At 37.8% G+C, this 23,253-nt stretch overlaps 1 protein-coding gene across 1 annotated transcript in view; it reads right to left on the reverse strand.

Annotated features, from left to right (window-relative positions):
* The window catches only part of LOC101479664 (potassium channel subfamily K member 2), a 30,703-nt gene extending 16,504 nt beyond the window's left edge, over window positions 1-14,199 (reverse strand). The window contains exons 1-3 of the mRNA XM_004541820.3: window positions 13,837-14,199; window positions 10,135-10,448; window positions 2,251-2,368 (exon numbers count right to left, since the gene is read on the reverse strand). Coding sequence (XP_004541877.1) covers window positions 2,251-2,368; window positions 10,135-10,448; window position 13,837 — 433 coding nt within the window. The 5' untranslated portion in view covers window positions 13,838-14,199. The remainder of the gene's footprint in view (window positions 1-2,250; window positions 2,369-10,134; window positions 10,449-13,836) is intronic.
* Window positions 14,200-23,253: the final 9,054 nt, after the last annotated feature.

Below are 23,253 nucleotides of genomic sequence, written 5' to 3' on the forward strand. Positions count from 1 at the left end.
TGAACAGTACATTAACCTTAAGATTTTAGAAGGAGGAGCCCTGGATCACCTCTTTCCCGACACAGTTGAGTGGATTATGTGATGATTGCATATAGTAACACGTCAGGTCTTGTTCAATCTCTCGTAGGAGCGATGACAATTGCAGTGGACAGTAAAAGCTTAATGACTTCCTTCTAAACTCATTAAGTGACACCGGGAGAGAAAACCAGCTGCACAACATTTAACAGAGTGACTTCATTAGCTACAAAAAGACACAGGCTCTGGGTTTGGTTGCTCTTTCTCTTTCCTTGAATCAGATGTTGGTACAGTGGGTTTGAGGTGGTATCAAAAATATATAAAAAATATACCTTTTTATGGAAAACCATTGCACAACGTGTCGCAACATGTTCTTGTAAAAACAAACTTCCAACAGAGTCCAAAAGGAGCAAAGTTGTATGAGAGAATAATAAAAAATTTTCTACAGTCTATAAATAATGAATCATTTGAGATCTGTTGGTGTAAATACAGTAGAAATGTGAATTTCCAAGTATACCAGTCTTAACAAAGAAATCCCATGGGGGAGAAATGCTGTGAGATCAATGATTACTGTTCTTTTGCTCCCAGGAGAGGGTAGGAAGGAGCCAGGAGAGGCAACCGAACCCACAAAGTTATTCCAGTTCATTACCTCGATAAAGGGCAATGATGAAGGGGGGTATGCTATGTTTCAATAATGGGCATCCAATTAAAGATCACATAAACAAAGGAGTATGTGTGTATGAAATGTAATGTTTGATATGGCTTCAGAAATGTTTTCCTGTCTGGACTCTTAATAGATTCTTTACAGGCTGTGCGCTGACAAGAAATGACATAATGGCTTCTCTAAAGCAAGATGTCTTTGCATAGCAGCACAAAGGCCACAGAACATTTTGTTCCAGTAAGGCAAAATTAAAATGATTGCCAACAGAGAGAGCAGCAATTATATGTTGTTTGCACGAACAACCATCAGAGATACTACAAACAAAATCACCACCCGGGATCGAGACTTCTGTGGCAAAATCTAATTTCAAGCACAGTTTACTACCAAAAAAGATTTCAATTCTTAATTTCAGACAGTTTTGGATGCTTCATGCTTTTTTAATTAGTTTTTAAACTAAAGCAGAGCTCTTTCACTTCTCTGCATCACTTACTGCACTCACATTGCATAGAAAATCTAGTAAACCTGCTTGGACTGAGAAAACTCGACATCTGTAAATCACTGGAGCACAGGAGTATAAAAGAGAGAGTCAACATACTCAGTCTCAGGTGAGCAGACGAAAAACCCACAGTGCAGTCTTTGCTTTTTCGCAATAAATTCGAGGGGAAGCATATTTTAAAGCCAGAAGGCAAAATCCATTTATGGTAATGCAATGCATTAGCAACATTTTATCACAAGGATGAGCTGTGACAGAATCCAGGAAATATGAAATGAAGCTCAACAGCCCACCACACAGATATGTTATACCCATCGTGTGTGTGTGTGGAGGGGAATTTTTCATGAGCGGAACTGCAAGCACAAGCCTGGCGCAGTGCACCAAAATCTAGAAATCTGGAAAGAGGTTGCAGGAGAAGTCTTAGTGTTAGCAAACAAAGTCTGACGCTAAAATATTTATCAAGATCACACTTAGGGTGTTTTTAAAGGAGGGTGTGCTCCGAAAAGGTGCAACAGATGTGAAATGGAGCCCAACAGCCCACTGAACAGACACGGCGAACTGTCATGGTCCAATTGGAAGAGCCAGATGAGCTGTCAAACCGGTTGTGTGGGTGTTTGTGTGCGTGCCATTCCTTTTTTCTGATTAGCAAGCTCTTACAGCTGGAGGTGACAGAGAGAGAGCAAATGGTGTAAATGATGGAAAAAAGGGAAGTGTGTTTGAGTTTCAGGCTGTTTTTTTGCTTGTACGAAGCCAAATTACATTACTACATATTTAAGCTGGACATTTAAGTTCTGTTATGTATAAAGAGCACAGTAGCTAACATTGAGGGCACAATTTGCAAATGAGGTACAAAATTATTTACTGGGATAATCTCAAGTGAGAGGCTGCTATAGACCAAACTGGATCAGGTCAAGTATTCAACTAAAACAACTATTTAAGGCCTGTTCAGGCACTGGCTCACACTTTTTGGTAGTGGGACTGAAGTGTATCCACTTGTATCCAAAATGCTTCCACATTGTTCTTACAATTTATTTGCATTTCCATTTTATTTCACAACCGAACGAGAAATTTCTCTGCTTACCGATGGTGGTGATAACAGTCCCAGCGAAGAAAAAGGAGGAACTCATGTCCCAGAGGCTCGTCTGATTGGATGAATTTCCCGAAGGGTTCACACCTTCTCGAATTGCTATAACCACTTGCTGCAGAAGAAAGAAGAAAAAAAAAAACAGCCTTAGCATGAAATAAATAATACAGTAAATATGTGTCGCTATTTTCCATGCCAAAGTTTACATGTCACAAGCAAAAGATGTGGAATGACCTGCGCACAAGTTCATGATGTTTTGAAAAATCGCTTTTACATTTTTTTCTATACATCAAAATGAAGTTTATGTGTAAGTTGAATAATAATGTAATCGTCTGCCTTCTTTCCTGGACGTTCGGCTACTAGTCTGTTCTTTACATCACTACCAGTTTCCCACGCTGTCTGAGTCAGTACTGACTGACATTACAGTCCTATCATCTTCTTGCCTGCCTCCTTTGAGCCAATCTGCCTCCATTCTGTGTTGTTAAATCTGAGTACTCTGTCATTCTCTCTTTCAGAGTCTCATTCGTGCAGCTCATCTCCTCCCCATCCCCACCACACCCAACAGAGCTCTATCCACCAAGCCTCAATCTACATCTTCACCACCATCTAGGGATCCTGTCCTAAATCAATGCTGGGATTCTGCTCTGCCATGAAGGGTCATCAGAGTTTAATCGGCAAATACATTATTTAATTTTACTCTCTCAACAAATCATGTTCAGTTCTTCTAAATGATCTCTCCTTATTGAAATTCTCATGCAACATGTAGACTTGCTTCTTTTCTCACCTATTTGCATAGAGTCTGCTCAGTCTATACTTAACACTGGGCATTTGATTACAGTGAGTTCACCCTGCTGGCAAACTGCATACTGGATAAATATAGCCAGACGCAGACAGCTGTGGCATTATCGCCTTTCTTTATGATAGATTATGCCTTGGAAAGCTAATGCATTAAAATGTCTGATGTGTTCCAGAAGGAGGGAAAAATTGAATTCAGGGAGATTGCAGAATTCAGCTACCGTGATAGATGTCCGCCTAAGACACCATAATACGGCCTAATAAGTGACTGGTCTCCTGATGGCTATTCATAGCTTGGCATCAAGAATACTTTTAAGTGGTATTTAAAAAAAAAAAATGAAGTGCCAAAAGTGCCAAAAATGTTATTTCTTTCAGTGGCAACTTCATAAGCGAATCAATCTGCATATGTTACTTTTATAACAAAATTACTTTACTGCAGTAAAATGTTTACAGACTGGTACAAAAATGGTTTTGCCCTCTATTGATAGTTTCGCCACTTCACAACAACTCTAGACGAGATACATTTTCTTAACAGCTGAATTATAGGTGCTGCTACTTTGACATGTGCCCAACAGGAAGCTGTAGTCACGTCTGCTAGGCCCTTACCTCCATGCTGCTAGATCCAACCATTTGTAGTGTCTCTGCCTTTGGGAGCATTTAATTGCAATGACCTGACAAATGATATAGTTTGCTGCGCAGCACGAGTTTCTTCTTTAGTTTTAGTGAGTGAAATTCCAGTATTTTACAAGTCTGTTACTAAGCACTAATTAGGATTCAGCAGTTAGCTACGTATGCAGCTTGCAAACTGAAGGGAATATCGGACTCCAAATTTCCACAGTGACAATGAGTTTAAGACCAGTGTGTGATGTCACATCCAGTTTTATAACAGTTTATGAAAACAGCTTGTTAAAATTTGTTCATCTTCTTTGTCAGCATGTTAAATATCTATTTTTAGCCATAAAATGATCTTTTCCTAAACCTAACAAATAAATCTATTTGTATAAACGTGTGTAATTCACAGACACACACCAGCTAAGAGTTTGATTTCTCCTTTTATCCTGCTGATTTATGTAATTAATAAAATACATGCTAAGTGCATTAAACTGTACGTCTCCTGTCTTTATCAGGTTAATTTCAACCATCCTAAAATTGGACTGAAATATTTTTTCACGATGAAGCATGAAAATAGGACGCCGCTGCACACAACCACCAAACAGGTGGTCCTCTGATAACATCAAACAGAAAACAGGCAACCGGGTTTGAGAAGAAAAAAATGTCAGCACTTACAAAAGTGAAAATAGCATAAATACCATGCTGAAATAGTTTTTAGCATGAAACATGAAAACAGGACGACACGGCCCAAAACCACCAAATGGGTGGTCCTCTGGTTCCATCAAACAGAAAACAGACAATAAGGTTTTAGAAAAAAATCAGCACACAAACAAGGTGGAAATGGTCATTTCCAAAGGAAGCATTAAAACTTGAACTTAAAAATTTACTTCCAAATAGAATGCAACAAGCCTAATAATTCCAAACCACATCCCAAAACTTCAGAGCCCCTGCTTATGCAATACGTCTTATCCGTGATCAACTTTGGGGGTCATCATTTTGCCCCTTCCAAAATGACAGCTGACAGCTCCTGACTCCACCTCTATAGTTCTATCTGTCTTTATATATCCATAAATGTTTCTGCTCAACTCAGCCATCATATCACTCTGTGATCAAACAAGACCTGATGTCCACTTCAAGGGACAGAAGCAGAACATAAAACGTAAAAAAATTACAATTTTGAAAAAGAACATTTTGTCTTCTGGATCTTAGGAGGTTAAAGTGTGTTAATGGAATATAATAACAATACTACAACAGTACTGTACAATAGCACACAACAGTCTGTGTCTGTGATCTTCCTGCTCTTCCTGCTACCTGTTTCTAACTGTTTTTCTTTTCTTTTTTGGGGGAGTTGACTAGTTCAACTGACCTACTTAACCTATATCGATCTCTAATCACTAGTGTATAACCTGCACAGATATTACAGTATGTAGGTAAAGCTGTAAAGCTGAGAGTTGCCCAGGTAACCACTGGTCGCTAGAGAAAAATGTGTATGTGAATAAAATGTTTGAATTCCTTGTTATGATTATTATGAAAATTTCCTTGTTTAGTCTACTAATTTTTTCCTCCTCATGGACTGCACAAAAAGTTACCCAAGGACACACTCTGAGAACTCTGATTTTAGATCTAAGGTGTAATAAGAGAGAAAAAGGGCACAATTAAAAAATCAGTCTACCGCATACAGCACCATGGAAACTGTCACAGATTCATCATGACGCATTCATTTGGATTACTGATGTTTCAGATCCATGGACAGAGATTCCAGCTTGAGTAAACCTGAGCCAAATAAGACATCGATGAGTACGGCAGACTCAGCTAATATAATTAATCAAACAAACCCCGGCCTCTCTCTGCTACTAGGAGATGGAGAGGAAGGATCGTATTGGCTGTTTGGTATCAAGGATTACAGCATCAAGATAAAACAAGAAAGATAAAAGATCAAGGCTAGTGAACTGTCATTTCCTCTGAATGCTGGATTAACTTGATCCCACCAGGTTTAAAAAAAAAAAGAGAGAGAGACTCAGGTCAACAGGGGAACAGTTTAATTTACTGCAGTAAGAAAAAAGCATTTTTGGCCCAAGTGGCAACTAAAGAGACTCGCTAGAATTATTACTGAGACAAAATGAAAGAGAAACACTTTGAAACGACAGGGGAGCAGATACTCTACTACAGATCTGATGCCATTAACTTGCAGAGGAATACTTCGCTGGACTAAAGCTTTTACTCCCCTGTGATTATGCATTCTGTTCAGTTTGAGGCCAAGAAAAAAGATCTAAAAAGGATCTAATTCTTGAGTGGCTTTTCTTTTAATAAATGTAAGAATTGAATCAGAATCAGAATCAGAATCAGAAAGGGTTTTATTGCCAAATGTTGAGCAGGTTTACAACATTAGGAAATTGCTGCGGTGCTTCAGTGCAAACATACTGTCATAAAAATATAAAAATAAGAATAAGAATTAAAAAGAACCAAAAAGAGAACCAAAAAGAGTTAGAATTTTTTAATTATTTCCATCAGCTGGATTTAATATGAATAGACCTCAGGTTTGGAGTTACGTTGCTATAATATAGTAAGTGTACAAGACACCGTATGTTGCTCATCAGTCACTAGAACGAGCTCAAATGACGACAATTAGGAAAAGCACAAAAGCATAGAATTAATTGATTTACAGTTTTCTCCACTCATTAGCTGCTATAATAGAGTTGGTAGAGCCCACTGGAGGACAGCTGTATTATGAGACTTAATACATGTACCAAGATTAGCTTTTAATCATGTTTTTGTCTAAACCTCATAATTCCCAAATAAACCGAAGGAGGAGGAGGAGGTCAAAGTTAATTCCACTACATTCACAGTGGCTTTAAAAACACAATTTAGCAAATCATTAGATCAGAAAGCCCTGGCTCAGTCAGCCCCCTTTTGTGTCCCAGCCAAGTGAGCTTACTAATTCACCGCTTTGGCACTCAGCTATATGCAAACTAATAAAAGATAAGAAAGGATGACGTGAAGACCGCAGTGGACGTCTCAAAGCTGAGGCAAATAGACCGGAGAGAAAGAGTTGGAGCTTTTAACATCACTCACTTTTTTTAATTACTCCCTTTGAGAGCACATCTCTCCTCAATCCTCTGCTGAGTAGTGTTTTATCAGCAGGAACCTGCAAAGGTGTGTGCATGTGTGTGTGTTTGTATACATCATTAAGTAAAAGTGTGTGTGTGTGAGGGAGGGGGAGGGGGGACCTCAGTTGAAGCTGCCTATCAATAAATGATCAGAAGAGTAATAGTTGCTTGAAAGGCTGGTGTACTCACTGCAGCTACTCTGCCCACCTCTGCCCGAGACTAGAGTTTGGCTGGACTCTAGTCTCTTGAAAACACAATAAAAGATTTATATCAACACTGCTATCTGCCTTACAATTAGCCTCAAAATACCAAACATTAAAGTGATTCTAAATGCTTCCAGAGACAACTCGCCCTGGATTTTTAGGTTAAGTTCTTGAGCAAGTAATTAGTTCCAATTTGCTCCAGAAGTCCAGGAAACCCATAGAGCTCAGATGCATCTAAAGACAGAGGACAGTCTGCAGAAAAAGGGACACGCAGGACAAGAGACATACTTGTATAGCAAAAAACATCCTCATCCTGTTTATCAGTTTTACAGCTGATGGTCTGTCAAAAAAACTCCTACTTTGTTACAGACTGATCCAATCTCAGTGCATATTGTCAAAAAAAGTTGCTTTTTGTCATGTAAGTTGTTACGTGGGTTCCTACTTTTAGATGACGATGATGCAGAATCAACTGTTGCTACTGCTGGCTTTCCATATGTTTTCCTGATGATGTGCTTTTAAGTATGTCTTAACCGTAAATAAGCTTCACTGTATAGTCGTAGCCCTATTGTTGGACGTCATGTAACAGGTAGTGGGACCGAAAGAGAGAGCTGGAAGGATGATTTCCATTGTCCAGAGCCTCAGGTTTCACTCTAACAATGTGAAAGACGGATGATCTCGGCTCTGAAAGCACCACCATCACCATTAAACATTAACTCGGCAATTTAAAGATAAATAACCGCCATCTGTTACAACTGTGGCCACGACACATTTTTCAATACAGGCAGTAATAAATCCTTTCAGCGTGAAATTGGTTTTAATTATGTTAGAGCACACATGTACTATAAACAGCGTATGCCAATACTTTTATTACTTTAATGCCACAAAAGGTAAATACGCATTAAGTACACTTTGAAGCCCTTTAAAGTATTAAACAATAAAACCCAGAGTGATATGAAAAGTAATCTTGTTATATTGTGAAAGTTTTCTCCTGTTCTCATGTTATGAATGAGAAGACCTGCTTGTTAAATCAAGAGGGGTTTTTTCAGTACGAGGTGAAATCCATATCAGAGCGTGCACCAATGATTCAAGCGCTGCTGTTCTATAATTTAGTAACTAAAAACAATCGTTAAAACAGCTTTTGGTTTGCAGGCTATAGTATACGATGGGCTTTTCACTTGAAGTGTTTGCTTAGAATTTTTTATTATTTTAAAAATGTTTGCTCCACTCACAATGAAATCATCCTTGCCATTAAACTGTATGTTTATGCCAGTAGCTTAATTTGACTTGTGACACGATGATTTGGTTAAAGCAAACAGACAAAAAATAAATAAAATGAATACTATGAAAAGAAATCATAGATTGGAAATTGTATAATAAACTTGCTTTATGTTCTCTGTAGACCTTCATTACTTTGCTGGCTCATTACTTGTTTGCATTTGGTCATTGTTGCAATGTTTTAGGGCATCCTACCATACTATGTGAAAAAAAAATACATATATTGGTTTTTAATATATTACCTTTTTAATTTTTCATGTTACTACATAACGTTGGTCTTGCACATTTTGATAGTTGAAGGTGTTTTTCTTGGCTCCAAGTGGCAGACTCTTAATGAGAAATTGCAGCTAGCGGCCAAATTTAGAAAAGGTAGAAAATCATTTTTCCCTTGAGATTTAAGACCTTTCAGCTTTGGCACATTAGAAAAGTAATCATCATCCACAAGTGCAATGCTCCAACAAGATTCCCCAAGAGGAAATGCTTTTAATCAACCCTGACAAGTTTGCCTGCTAGATAAACTAATCCATAGAGAAACAGTCGTGACTTCACGAGTTAAACGGCTGCACCGTCAATATATCTTTTTTTAGTGCATTTTTATTTTTAGTGACTGATGTGCAGTTACAAGTTGACGGATTGGATTCATTTAGTGAGATTTACTAGTTCAACTTGAGACTTCATGGCTTGATTTGTAGTTACATCTTTGACTTTCTTTTCAGCAAACATTGAATACCCAAAGGGCAAACATAACACAAACCTGAGGACCCAGATGGGTAATTTGGCAGTATTGTGCTTTATTTTGCTGCAATTCATAGTTTATATTCGTTTTCTGTATATTTTATTTTGCAGAGCAGTTCAAAATGGTTAGATTTACATCAGCACTAGCATTCAAGATTTAGGGTGATTAAACAGTAGATGGGCTGTTGAGCCCTTTTGTTCATCCCATGCTAATTTGTAATAGCTTTAATAGAAATGTCAAAATTAGCATCAGCCTCCAGCAATGATGGGTTCCATGTCATTTAGTTTACAGCTCAAAAAACATTTAAACGTGCCTCTCTTAAGGTACTCCCGCGCTAGTCTCAGCCTCAAGTAGTAATTTTCCGGTGCTTGGCATATGGTGAGCTCAAGAAAATAAAAAGTTCCCTGCATGGTTCGATTCTGTTGCTTCAAATGAAACTGCAGATAAAAAGTAAGTAAAGATATGCTGTGATATGGAATTCCCTAGAATGAAACTTTGTTTTAAAGTTCCATTTAGCAAAACAGATGCATTTCATGATTTGTAAACCTGTATCAATTGTCTAAGGCTTCTAAAACCCTCACAAATCACTGTTGAAAAATGCATTTCATGGATAAGAAAAGGTACAAAAGAACCCCAAATTTGCTTATCTTTAAAGAATGGTATTATTTAGCTTTAAAACAAAGACATTATGACAGAGACACATGGCAGTCAGAGAGTCCTGCATTGGAACAAAGATGGTGATGGATATAACAAGAGATTCAAACTCTTCTGAGATTCTTAGCTGTAACTATGGTATGAATGTCAAAATCCTACGTCGCCTTGTTCTTGAGTTATCACATTTGCAAACTTGGGTGTTGACACCCCCTGGTCGTTCCCCAGCAGGGTGACGACAATACTCCATCAGACTTTTACAGCTGTGGGGTAAAAACTATTTACAGTTATTATACTTTTCTGCAAGGCATAATGTTAGAGGCAGGGTAGGGTTTCAGGGGTGCTTAAACAACATTAAGCTGCCAGGTACAAACTGCACAGTGCTCAGTGTTCTCCCTGAGTTTTAAAAATCTGCAGACAAATTTTGTGTTTTGCTACACATTAAGACCTGCACAACAGAATAAATTAGGATTATTATTATGGCACTAAAGCTTCCACCTACCCGGACCAGCTCTTCCAACTCCGAGGAGTTTACACATGCATGCGCAACCAAGAAGTCCAGCTTTTGAGTAAGAATGGCCAGTTTCTGGGAGCTCTCGTGAGGCTGTTCAAGCGCTCTGAACACTGTTGCCCCAATGATAAGGTACAACACCACCAGGAAAAAGATAGCTGATACGGTCTTCCACCTCATGACCGTAGTCCGAGTGTCGCACTCGTCCTCTGGGGTGTTCAGCACCACTGGTTTGGTTGAAAACGACAGGCGAGGCTTGGAGTTGTGGGCGGCAGCCTTTGGGTCAAGAAGGTCAGGTGCAGCCACTGCAAGGACACAAATGATTTACGTGGATCAGTGTCTTTACATGTTTCCTCATTTATCACATCATTCACCTTTCCTATGATTAGACTTGGTTGTGCTATTTTTTATCACAGACATAAACAGGAAACAATATGCGCCATATGAGATTTGCATAATATAATATAATAGGGTTGCGAGTAACTATTTCCCATGGTCACCATCCAGACAGTGCAGTATCATAATATGTTTTATTCATTCCAACTAAACAGGGCTAAATGTAATAATAAACCTTTAACAAATGTGTCAAACAAAAAAGGAGCTCTCACTGAAGAAGCTTGGACCAAAGGAGCTGTGATATTTCTGCCTAAAAAGATGGTTTAGTCAACAAAATAATTGCCAGTTATTGATTCTGTCATTTAACTAACTGTTTAAATTACTGTTTGCTTCTTCATCACATAAAGGAAAAAGTTTGTGAGATAATTAGAAATCTTACCACCCTTTAAACTCATAAAATGTTCCAGGACTGGCTGTCCCGGAACACTATTGCAGACTGTTATTTATAACTGCTTTTGTTAATTATCTGTCTTTAAAATGTAAACGAGTACAAATGATTTTCAGTTTCATATTTTTAAATACCTGACACTTCAAAACATTGTTGTTTAAATGGTTTACAGGCATTTCTGACTCATAAATTTACTTCAAAGAGCTGCTTTCAACTTCAAACTCAACCACAACCCATACTCTGTTTAAACTGCCTATTGTGGATCAAATATATATCCTAAAAGGCATAAAACTTTTAACTTGTCTTGAACTCAAAATTGATATATACTACACAACACTGAGCGGCAGTTACCATTTCTTTGTGACCTCTCTGAGAAACTTGTGTCAGGGCAAGCGAGATAGTCTCAAGAACACTTTATAATTGTGTAATGGGTCGAAGAGGCATTTCAACACCTTCTCTTCCAGTCACGAAGTGGTTTATAACCATCCCAGGATTTTATTATCCTTCCCCCTACATTACTCTAAATTCCTCAAGCACAGGGAGGAGTTCATTTCCTTAAGGAAATGGAAAGTTTCTGACCAACTACCAGGATCCTGTCGGGTCCAGAAGACCGGCAAGCATGGAGCAGATGTGGAAAAAGGTTCTTTCACATGTATATTTAAGAAAATCTGGACTAATGTGTTAAAGAAAAGAGCAGGGTTGAATTGTAATGTTTTATCTCTCAATGTATACAGTTGGGTCCTTAAGTTTTTGACAGTTAAATTTTTTCCTCTTCACATAAACAAAGGATTTAAAATAAAACAGAGTCTGGGCTCAGCCTTGTTTCAAGGCTTTTACACATTTTTTGTTTTGGAATCAGACGTTATTATACACGATCTCCATTTCTAGATACTCAAAATTAATTGGACAATTGACTGACAGACGGTTTCATGAGCAGGTGAGGGCTGTTAATTTGTTGTTTCATGACAAATTAGGCCAATAAAAGCTCTGGTAGCCTTCGTTTCAATTCTGAATATGATGCCCAAATAGATGTCAGTGCAAGTGAGGACATCATTAGACTGAAAAAACAAAGGAGCAGTTGAATCAACAATTTGGTTAATTCTTAAAAAGAATGAATGCACTGGCTGACTGAGCCAAAAAGGTGTGAACTGCAGAAGTAACCAAGTCAAGCACACTCGAGGAGATAGCTGATCACTTTTAAAGTTTACAATGAAGAGACATCATGATTGGAAATAGAACAACTTTACAACAAGGTTCAAATTACTGGTTACACTGAAGAAAGAGAAAGATTAGACTTTACCAGGGAAGCTGCACAGTTCTGAAAAACAATCTTAAATTGACTGATTGATTAACGTCAAATATCTATATCTGGTGAATAATAAGAATCAGAATCTGCTTTGTACACATACAAGGAATTAGGCTCCGTTTTTTTCTTTGCTTTCATTGCATGTAACAGACAATACTGACTACATGACATCAGCATGACACAGACACAATGAGACAGACAAAAACAATTAAAGCATGTTTAAGATGCAATGGTGCAAAGATGTAATACATAGTGGAATAGATAAGGGATGGATAATAAGTTACTATATGCACAGTGTAAATACATGAGGACTGACTATATATATGTAAAACAGAACAAAAACTGTATATACAGCATTTTTTTTTTTTGTATTTTATATTGAATCACTGGAATCACCTAAGATGACCTCTGTGCAGACAATTTCTGAATTTTGTGGCATATAGCTAACAATTTTTTGTTTTTTGGCTGCTAAAAAAGAAAAAAGATATTTCAGAAACGTTAATATTTCTGTTGCAGTATTTTAATGCCATCACCTTCTTAAAATGTCAGTAACCTGGCAGAAAAGCTGATCATTAAATCTTAAAAATGGAAGTCCAGTAGGAATGGCAGTTTTTTTTAATGCTGTTATAAGTAATAATGTTTTTTTTACTTGGTTTGTCTAATTACATTTATAATGTTTTTCTTAAGAAACAGCGCTACCTCAACCCCAGCGATCAGCATGAGGTTGGACACTTTTCATTCACATTGTGTTCACACTGAAGGAAAAAAAAAAAACACAATGCATCAGCCCTAATTTTACAACCGGCATCATTATCTCTCGATCCTCTTCCGAATTATGTCCAATAAATATACATGTGAGACTGATATAAAACTCCCAAATATCACTTCAATCGATCTGTTAATCAATCAATCTGTGCATGCAAAACATGTGAAGAAGAATGAAGAAAGAAGAATGCAACCCTTTGCACTCCATGAGTTAAAATACTATATCTTTATATATTTTTTAAATACGTGTATGTATGCATGCATGCATGTATTTATTTATTTTGGCTGCTGTCCCATAGTATAAATGTGCAAAGCAACTGAATGGACGCTCATTACAAATTTATAACTCTTTGTCACAAACCCGTTTCCTAAACAGCTTGCTACAGTAGATGCAATTACATAACCACCCCGAGAGGTCCTGGACATAATTTTATAGTAAACAACTCATGGAGAGGATCACTCGCTCAAAAACAATCCAGTGAAAACCAAAAGGACTGTTTTAGGTTTTATGGTTATTTGCACATACACGCAACTGCGGTAAGCACTTTTATTATATTAGTCCATTTTTAATGGGTCTACCTAATTAAAAATGTCGCTTTCTTGTCTATAATTAAGTAAAAGTGTCATCAAGTTCAAAACAATAATACGAATAGTTCAAATATCCCTGGTATTAACCTTCAATCAATTATCAGTGAACCGATTACCTACTGAACGGTTGCTTCCCCCCTTAACATCTTCTCTAAAGTGCAAACTTGATAACAGGTTATAAGTCACGAAGAATAAAAGCAGCTAATCGTCATTTGCTAGGCTTATATTTCCAACTTGTCTGCGTACTTACTTCTCTACCATCTCTTCTCTCTTCGTCTCCTCATGGATGGATCTTTTTTGCTCTCCAATAAAGTGCGAGCACTGTTCCTCTACTGGACTCGCGTTTTGCCTCCGGTGCTCCCGACAAGAGACATGTCCGCTCTTCACATGGCTTCAGCGAACTGCGCTTCACATCAGCGTCACTGGAGATAACGCATCCAGGACGTCGCGTTCCTAGCAAAAGCAACGCTGAGACAGAGCGTAAAAGGAACACGGAGAACAGACCGCCTCCGCGAAATCCAGCCAGGTGTTTGCAGGCATTTCGTGCTTTTACGGAGGGAAGGTTTGGGCTGTCAGGGTCAGTAGACGCGCTTCATCAGTGTGACACTGCTGGATGCGCTGTGGCGCATTCCGGCTGCGCTCACAGTGACCGTGTGCTCTCTTTTTGAGAGAGAGAGAGAGAGAGAGATGGAGAGAGAGAGAGAGAAACTTCCTCCTAAGGGAGATGTGGATTCCTTAAAACCTCCACTCCATTAAAAAAACCCTCTATATGTTCATATATTATAAAGGATCACCACTTTCTTCCTTCCAGCAGCATCCAAATGTACAATTCAGCTTCAGAACCAGAAAGCAGACCTGTCTGACATCCACGTCTTGGTAGATGGTGAGCTGAAGAGCATATAGAATACTACAGAATACTCACCTTAAAAAGCATGAATTTTACCAAAATAGGCCATTTTAAATACCATTTTGGTGTTAAAATAATAATAATAATAATAATAATAATAATAATAATAATAAATAAATAAATAAATAAATAAATAAATAGAGCTGTCTTCTTACTGGACTAAACTGGCAACATCCCAGTCAACGGGCCATATCTCACCTCCAGGAAAAAGCCAGGTTGCAGCTCCACGCTTTGAAGCCTGGCTTTAATTAAATTAATTTGAATTTGTGAGACTGTCTGTAAGGTTTATGTCCCCTGTGTTGCTTGTTATCTTTACCTTGGCATGCAGACGTGACCTCCACACGAAAACCAACACTGACAAGGATTCTCAGTAATTTGATGGTCAGTTGCTGATCAGCTCCTTTACCTGCCCTTGTGTGTGTGTTTGTGTGTGTGCAGATGAGACCACAGTATTGATTACATGCATGATCAGCTGCAGCTAATTGAATTGGAGTAGTTCTGTTTTTCTTTCATGCTTTGATACTGATGTACTGCTGGCATTAGATTGATTCATTAATCAGGAAGGCGTCTTTGAAAGAAAAACGTGATCCCTTTAACAGATATTTGATTTTCTCCTTTTTTTTAAATGTTTATTTCATTTTCTAACCAATGCATAAATTATACAAGTCATAATGATATCATACATGATTGATTTCTACTTTTTTTCTATTTTGTGCATTTTTTTGATGTTTTGTTGGGACAGTAGTTGAGGTTAAAGAGGACAAAATTTTCATTTAAAGAAGGGAAAACGCTAAATGAAAAGAATTGTAAACATGTAGTCTGTAACCGCACTTTAAAAATGCTTTAGATTGCTTTTAATAACCGCGTGTTCTTTCATAGATTTTCAACCATTTGTTCCATCCTTTCCTTTTCCATTATAATCTTTTTCTGGCCATCTGTTCATTTCTCCTTCTCTAAATTACTTTAATTCACTCAAGCATCCAATCTGCACTCACATGCTCAGAGAATCTGGGAGGGTTTTTTTTTTTTTTAGGTCCTCCAGGACACGACTTCTAGGTAAGTCGTGGTTTCATTGTTTATGATGGATGCTGGTCACGCTGTCAGGATCCAAGTAATCTGCGATTAATCATTTCAGAGCATTAATCGCAGAGGTACTGTACATGTGTGACACTTTCATTAATTTCTCCATTCATTTATCATTCAACAGAAGAAAAACCCATTCCTGGATAAAATATGAGAGACTTACATTGTGGCTTTTGTGTCTCACATGCGGTCATATCAGCAATGTGTATTGAAAGGCTCAAGGGATTGCATTTACTCATCAAATATTAACTCCAGTTTACCCAAAGAGAACTGCCATTGATTGTCTGAACCATAATAAATGAGAGACTATGAGTCAGTACAAATTATTTCTTAGTTGTCAACATGCTGTTGTGAGCTGGTATCAGTCAGAGGCTGAATTTTTTGGTTCAGCTTGTGTCCTCAGCCAAGTCAGACATCAGTTCAACAAGCAGCAGAGCAGAATTTATTTGCACTCAAGTGGATTACATGCATATAATATAATGCTCGCTCTGCTGCTATAACACCCGCTGCAAAGTCTTTCAGCAGTTAATGCTGTAATGTTCTGTCAACAGAAACTACAAAACCACTGTAGGTTATGAGTGGCTGTAAATCTTTCTGACTTTGCTTTAAAGCTGTTTTACCCTCGGCTATAGTCATCTTTTTTGTTGCTCTTAGTGTAAAAGCAGCAAGCCTTTTTGACCATCTCACCACTGCTTAGTGTATAAAGCTGCTGAAACATAACATTTGTTTCTTCATGGTTTTGCCATTCTGATTACTTGCAAACCTGAAGAAATTTAAAGGTTACGTCCAAGTTAAATGAATGAGGTAAGAGACCATATGTAGTGATGTGCTTCAGCTTTATGTGACATTAACACACTTTATTAGGTACACCATTCAACTTATCATTAATACAAATGAGCCAATCGCATGTAGACTTGGTCAAGTTCAAACTCGGCATCAGAATAGAGAAGAAAGGTGATTTAAGTGACTTGAACGTGGGATGGTTGTTGATGCCAAATGAGTTTGTCTGAGTATTTCAGAATGTGCTGGGATTTTCCCACACAACAATCTCTAGGGTTTACAGAGGACAGCCCAAAAATGAGAAAATATCCAGTGAGCATCAGTTTTCTGTGCCTTGTTGATGCCAGAGGTCAGAGGAGAATGGGCAGACTGCTTCAAACTGATAGAAAGGCAACAGTTACTAGAAAAATCTCTCATTATAGAAAAGGTAGACGAACATTTCTGAAAGCAAAATATGTCCCACCTCGAAGCAGATTGGCTACAGAAGCAGAAGACCATGAATGCCACTCCTGTTAGGTAAGAACAGGAAACTGTTTCTGCAATTCACACAGGCTAATCCAAAATGAGTAACAGAAGATTGAAAAAATATCGCCTGGTCCAATAAATGTTGATTTCTGTCGCGACATTCTGATAATGCTCAGAATTTGCCACGAACAACATAAAAGCAGAGATCCATTCTGCCTTGCAGCAACAGCTCACGATCGATGGAAGTGCGGGGGATAGTTTCGTATCAGTATCTATAGTAGCAAAATTTCTGAGGTTTTCAGCACTTTGTTGAATTAAAGAATGCAAAAGGGGGACCAGCCCGGTACAAGCAAGGTATACCTAATAAAATGTCTGTGAGTGTTCACTACCAGTGTTGCCTAAGTTTTAAACTTTGCAGTAATGGTATTTAGTCAGGAGGATCATTTGGGAATTTGAAGTAGAGCTGTTTAGATATTTCTGGACACGAAGAGGTTTTTTTTTCATCTCATTATGAGTCCCCCCATGAAATATGAGCACATGGTTCCTAATTCATCGTAATTTGCAGACTGTTTCGCTCAAGCTGGACAGCACCTGTAACTGGAACATATGGCTTTTGTTACAGACAGCAATCAGGATAGTAATCCTATTATGGGTGACATTGTTGCACTAATGGGCCATATTACCACAGTAATTTCTCCTAATAGTGCAGCGAAATGATGCTGTTGTAGTAAGCCACTTGAGAGTTCACCCATGACCCGTTACAAAAGGTTCTTACGTAATAGTTGCTTACATAAAATTTCTGTTGATTAAAATTTAATCACAAAGGTTTAAAGATTTACATTTCAAATGTATTTTTTGCACATTGTATTTCTATTACCTATATTATAATGAACCCGATAGCATGTTTTGCATCTGGTAATTTGAGTGTACTGTGCATCAACATTATGTGGTGTATTATTGAGGGCATATTTTTCATATTTGGTAGAGATGCAAAAAGTGTATCTTAGGAACAGATGGTTGAGGATCTGTTTCTAAATGCTTCAACTCTCGCTGTTATTCCCACATGCTTAGAGATGCAAGGACATGCAGAAATATTGCCTTGGTCAAAAATGTGACTGCAGTAATGTTAAAAAAAAAAGCTCTGGAAACAGATAATTAGCAACATCAGCAAACAGAAATGCTTATACTTTCATGTGATTAAATCTGTATAATATAGTCTTCATTGCAAACTTGCATTGTAAAAGCTCAGAGGGTTTAGTGCTGAACAAATGAATTGCATCTCTGCCCCCAATCCTGCTGAATACACACCTGAATCTTTTCTAATGAGGTTGCAGTTTCTAAATCCTGCAGAGATCTATCAGCAGTTTTTAGGAGCACAAGCCTTTTGAATTAAAAAACAAGAAAGATCAGATTTAGATCGATCTTCAATTTTCTGATCTTCATTATTTTACAAAATATATACAACAATGTCAGTATCCACAGAAATTGTCATTTTGTATTAATGAAATACTGATGTTTCTTTTAGGTAGGTTTAATGAAAGCCCAACACAAACAAGTTCTGAAAGTAAACTGAATCTATTGAAAAAAAAAATCATTAAAAACGAATTAGGGGAGACCAGGGATAGTTGTAACATTTTTGACATTTCTGTCTGTAAATTGGAGCTCTTTTAAAGGTAGTGGATTCAAAATGTAATGCAAAGTATTTACATGTCTCTGCTATTAAATAGTGCAGCTATTTTCTCTGCAGCACAGTTACCCATTGCATGGTATGGCCTCAAACACAAAGAGTGAAATGTTACAATTAACCCCATAGTCTGGGTTAGTTGTAACATATCCTGGGGTAAAATGTAACACAATGAAATAAGGGTACTAACAAAATATTAACATGTAATCTTTGTTTATTCAACACATGACTGTACTTAGAGCCATTTATGTAGCTGTGTGTGTGTGTGTGACAGAATGCAGAAATCTAACTTTTGAGCATATTCCAACCCCCCAAAAAAGACAAATTATGGAATTTTCTGCAAATGAATATTTCATTAATTTTGGTTGGTCTTCCTTGAGTTTGGCCTCATTGGCTCAGTGGGCATTATAACCTACAACTCTTGCACCAATTTTAAACATAACAATGAAGCTGAAAAAATGTAGTTGTTCACCAGCATCGCAATTCCATTATTTTTTTCAGGGTTTACCTTGATGTGGTTTGCAAAGTGCTTCAGAAAGATGAGGAAATCTGTTTCTTGCACCCATCCTGACTTATTTCCACTACCAGTGCTTCCTACTGGTCCATCTCTGACACAGAGGTCTGCATAATGTATGTGTGGGAACACAAACAGTGGAGGAATTGTGTTGCCAATGGCATTAACCGCATATACAAATGTGACCAGTGAACCTCTCTCTGCTGATGTCGTTGCCCCAACTTGTTTAATATAAGTTAAAGTAATAGTGTGGTAAGTTGTAACATCTGCATTATTGTTACAACTAACCCAGACTGTTGCTGTTACAACTGACCCAGACTCCTATAGCCATGAACTAGCTTACATTACAGCCAACGGCTAAAACATTAGCACTAAAGACCTACACAGAATATATCCCCATAGACATACAAATAACATAATTCAAGTTTGATGAGTTTAACTGCAAAGCAGATAATGCTATTAGAAATTGAAATAAAGTAGAAAAACTTACTTTTTGGCATACAAATTACTTTTTTTCGTGTTAAATTGTCTGTGTTTGACAAAATGTGCTGATTTTTCACATGTGATAGCAGAACTGAATTGGGCATGCACAGGATGAGTCACATCATTTGAAACTTAGCCCTGATTGGAGAAATTGGAATTGTTACAACTGACCCACGTTACAACTATCCCCGGTCTCCCCTACTATGAAGACAGCACACATTTTAGAAAGTCTGTTTGAAACAACTTATAAAAAGGAGAATTATACATCTTGCATGGGACAATGCTTTAACAGCCTTGCTCTCTGGGATTCAGTGAAGTCCAGTTAATTGCAGCCTTTTTGCACATTGTTTTTGTATCAGTTACTCTCACTGTGTTCAGGGGATAGCCAATAATGCATAGTTTGACACACGATTAGCATTTGTGTGGAAACAATCTTTATAACTGATGTTGCTCTCAAGCATCTGTCTAATTAACCCTGTGCTTCATGTTCATTGTAGGGTCGAGTTGTTCTAGTCACTGGTTCTTGATGGATAATTAAGCTCAAAAGGAAAAAGGCTGCATTATCCGTCGACTGGAGTCTTTCATTTCCTGCTCAGTCAACTGAGCCCTGCAAAAATCAATCACCATGAACAACTGAGCGAAATGAACTTGTCCAAAAGCGCCTGCTCACGCAAAACACCTGCAGGTGCACACAGATGCATGCACATAATACGCCCATATTAGGAGAAATACTTATTTGACCCCCTGCTGAATTTGTATATTTATTCACTTACAAAGAAATAAAGTCTCTAATTTTCATTGTGGTTTAATTTTAATGTAGAGAGACAGGATATCAAACAAAAACCAAGAATCAACAATGGATTAATCAATTACAGATACTCCTGAAAAGCAGACCCTCTTGTTAAAAGGGAGTTTTCCTTCCCACTGTCACCAAAGTCCTTCCTCAAGGGGGTTGTTTAATTGTTTGGTTTTCTCTGTATTATTGTAGGGTCTTTATCTTATACATAGTATATAAAGTACCTAGAGGAAACTGTTGTTGTGATTTGGCATTATATAAATCAAATTGAATTAAACTTAATTGAAGTAACTTAAATTTATCATGTCCACAGTATCACTTTGTCCTATTCCAACATCTCCACCACTGAGAGCAAGATAAAAGAGTTGTCAAAGGACATTCAGGACAAGACTGTAGACCTGCACAGTGCTGGCATGGGCTACAAGATCATCAGCATGAACCTTTGTAATAAGGTGACCATCAATCACCCATGGCCAGGAGCTCCATGAAAATCATGGGATAATGATCATCATGAGAAAGGTGGTGGATATTCCAAAAAATACATGGGAGAAGCTTGTTACACAGGGGACCAAAGTCACAAAGAACATCATTTATAACACACAATGCAGTTTAGAGCAGCATTTCAGTGTAATAAAATGTCAATTAAATGAATAAGGTAAGTTAAATAACAATATTTCCCTTGCATTTCAAATAAATGAGGGTTGCTCTACTTCCTGATAACCTTCTGACAATCATTTCTGCAGAAAAAATAATGTCCATGCCTGACCTGCTGTAATGGCTTAGTTGTTTTAAGAAACTGTTGGATTTGGATCAATGCTGATGTTATTTCAATCACAGTATTTCTCAAAGGTCACTGTTAGAATGACTAAGTCTAAAATAATGTCTCAGGCTGCTGGAAAGCAAAAAGCAAATCTATCATCTTTTTGTACGTTTGAAGAGAATATTTTGAAGATAGTTTGGTGCAAGAGTAACACAGTCTGATCATTACTGCTGTTAAAAAACACTAAGTCAGCTCTCCCACACTAGTGATGTGCGATACCATTGATTTCCTTTCCGATCTGATACCAAGTAAAATTCAGGGTGGTATCGACGATACTGATCTGATACCGATACTTTGTACAAAACTGTATTTTATTTATTGTATCTTTTATTGTATCTCAAATTATAGCATCATAATGATTACAGGACATCAGATTACTTGTTCTTATCACTTCATAATGCAGAGTTCATCATATAGAAATAAAAAACCTGAAGTTGTGCGCTATTCGAACACCTTGCCTGCCTGCAGCACTAAAGGACTCCGTGAGAGACGTCTGTCTCGCCCTAGCAGCACCTGTTCATGTCCACTCCTCCTCTTCAGTTCGCCTCAATATACGCTCGTCGATTCTCTGATATGATTTACTCTGAGGTGTTTGACAAATTTGTGGTGTTGCCACAACACCTCACTTTCTTGCCACATGTATTGCAAACCACGTCTCGACTGTTTGTGGATGTAAAATACGTCCACACATGACTCCAATTACGCTCAGTCATTGTTGTGAGTGCGCACGCCAAGGGGCTGCGACACATTTATACAGCCATATTTCGCACATGACTATGAAAGGCGGAAGAGGAAGTAGTTCCTTCCAATGTAGACAATCCGAATGATATAGTTTCTTTCCACTGTGTTCTTGTTAATGATAAACTACAAATTTACCCTAAATTACTAAAATATCGATATTTTAATGTGAGAATCGATTCTAGAACATAAATGACTGGTATCGGAGGAATCGATATTTCAGTATCGATCCGCACTATCCCACATAGGACAAACTACCCGATCATCAATGCCACAGACCTCACTTATATTCAGTATGGTCTCTGGGACTGGTTTTTGAATTAGAAATCTTTAGTTAATATATTTGTATATTCGATTTTTTTCTATTGTTCTACTACTTAAAGTTTTTAATTCCTGTTTCCCTTATGATTCTAATACTCAGGCTGACTTTTGTAATGTTGTTTAGTCTCCGGTTTTGTTAATTGTCTATTATTCTTATTCTTACTATTACTATTATTAATAGTAGTAATTGTAGCAGTAAAAGTCTCTCTGTGTTTCTGTTTTCTTCTTTATTGTTTTGTTTACTTCTTGGTTCCTTTGGGTTTCCTTTTCTCATACATCTTGAGAAGTATTAGTAATCAGGCCTATACCAGTCGTCTTTGTTTTTTATGTCCTGTACCAGTTTTTTGTGTCTGTTGTCTCTTTATTGTAATGATTGTGTTAAACGGTGTCTCATTACCCCAGCTCTGTCCAATGGTTCTATGCTTGATTTTCTTCTATGTCAAATGTCATGCTATCATAACTCGAGAGTTCTGCAGGACACGATGCGGACTCAGGATGATAAGTTCAGTGCGGTTATTTACAGTGGCTGTTCAACAGTAATGCAAAGGCAAGCAATAGTAGTCAGAGGATTTCTTGGCTCCCACAGGTAAACCCACAGAGTTGATTCCTACAGGAAAATATTCTCTCTGTCTCTCAGTAAGTCGCGTCAGATGGAGAAGCAGGAGTCCTGTGCAGACGAGAAAAAAAAAACAGGTAAGAAACAGGAGCAAAATACCACAAAGCATCTAGTAAGAAGCGCCAGCAACACAGACTGTTTCCAGCTTAACAATTCAGCATTAGCTGACGGGCTTCCTTCTCCTTAAGTAGTTAGCAACAGCTGATCACAGAATTGTCAACCGGTGAGTTAATTATCACAGGTGTGCTGTAGCGGGAAGCAAAGAAGGAGGAACAGCTGTAACAGAAGGTGTGATTAGCACGAACACAGAAAGACACAGGGGAGGAGAGGAGGACTGGAGGATCAGGAAACATGCAGACTGCTGCTGTACTCTGTATTGTTTGACCCCCTTTGAAAGGGCTAAATAACGACAACCTGCTTGTGTCAAAATTTCCACAACACTCATGAACTCATATTTTAT

Source organism: Maylandia zebra, linkage group LG15 (assembly GCF_041146795.1).
Source record: "Maylandia zebra isolate NMK-2024a linkage group LG15, Mzebra_GT3a, whole genome shotgun sequence".
NCBI classification, from domain to species: Eukaryota; Metazoa; Chordata; class Actinopteri; order Cichliformes; family Cichlidae; genus Maylandia; species Maylandia zebra.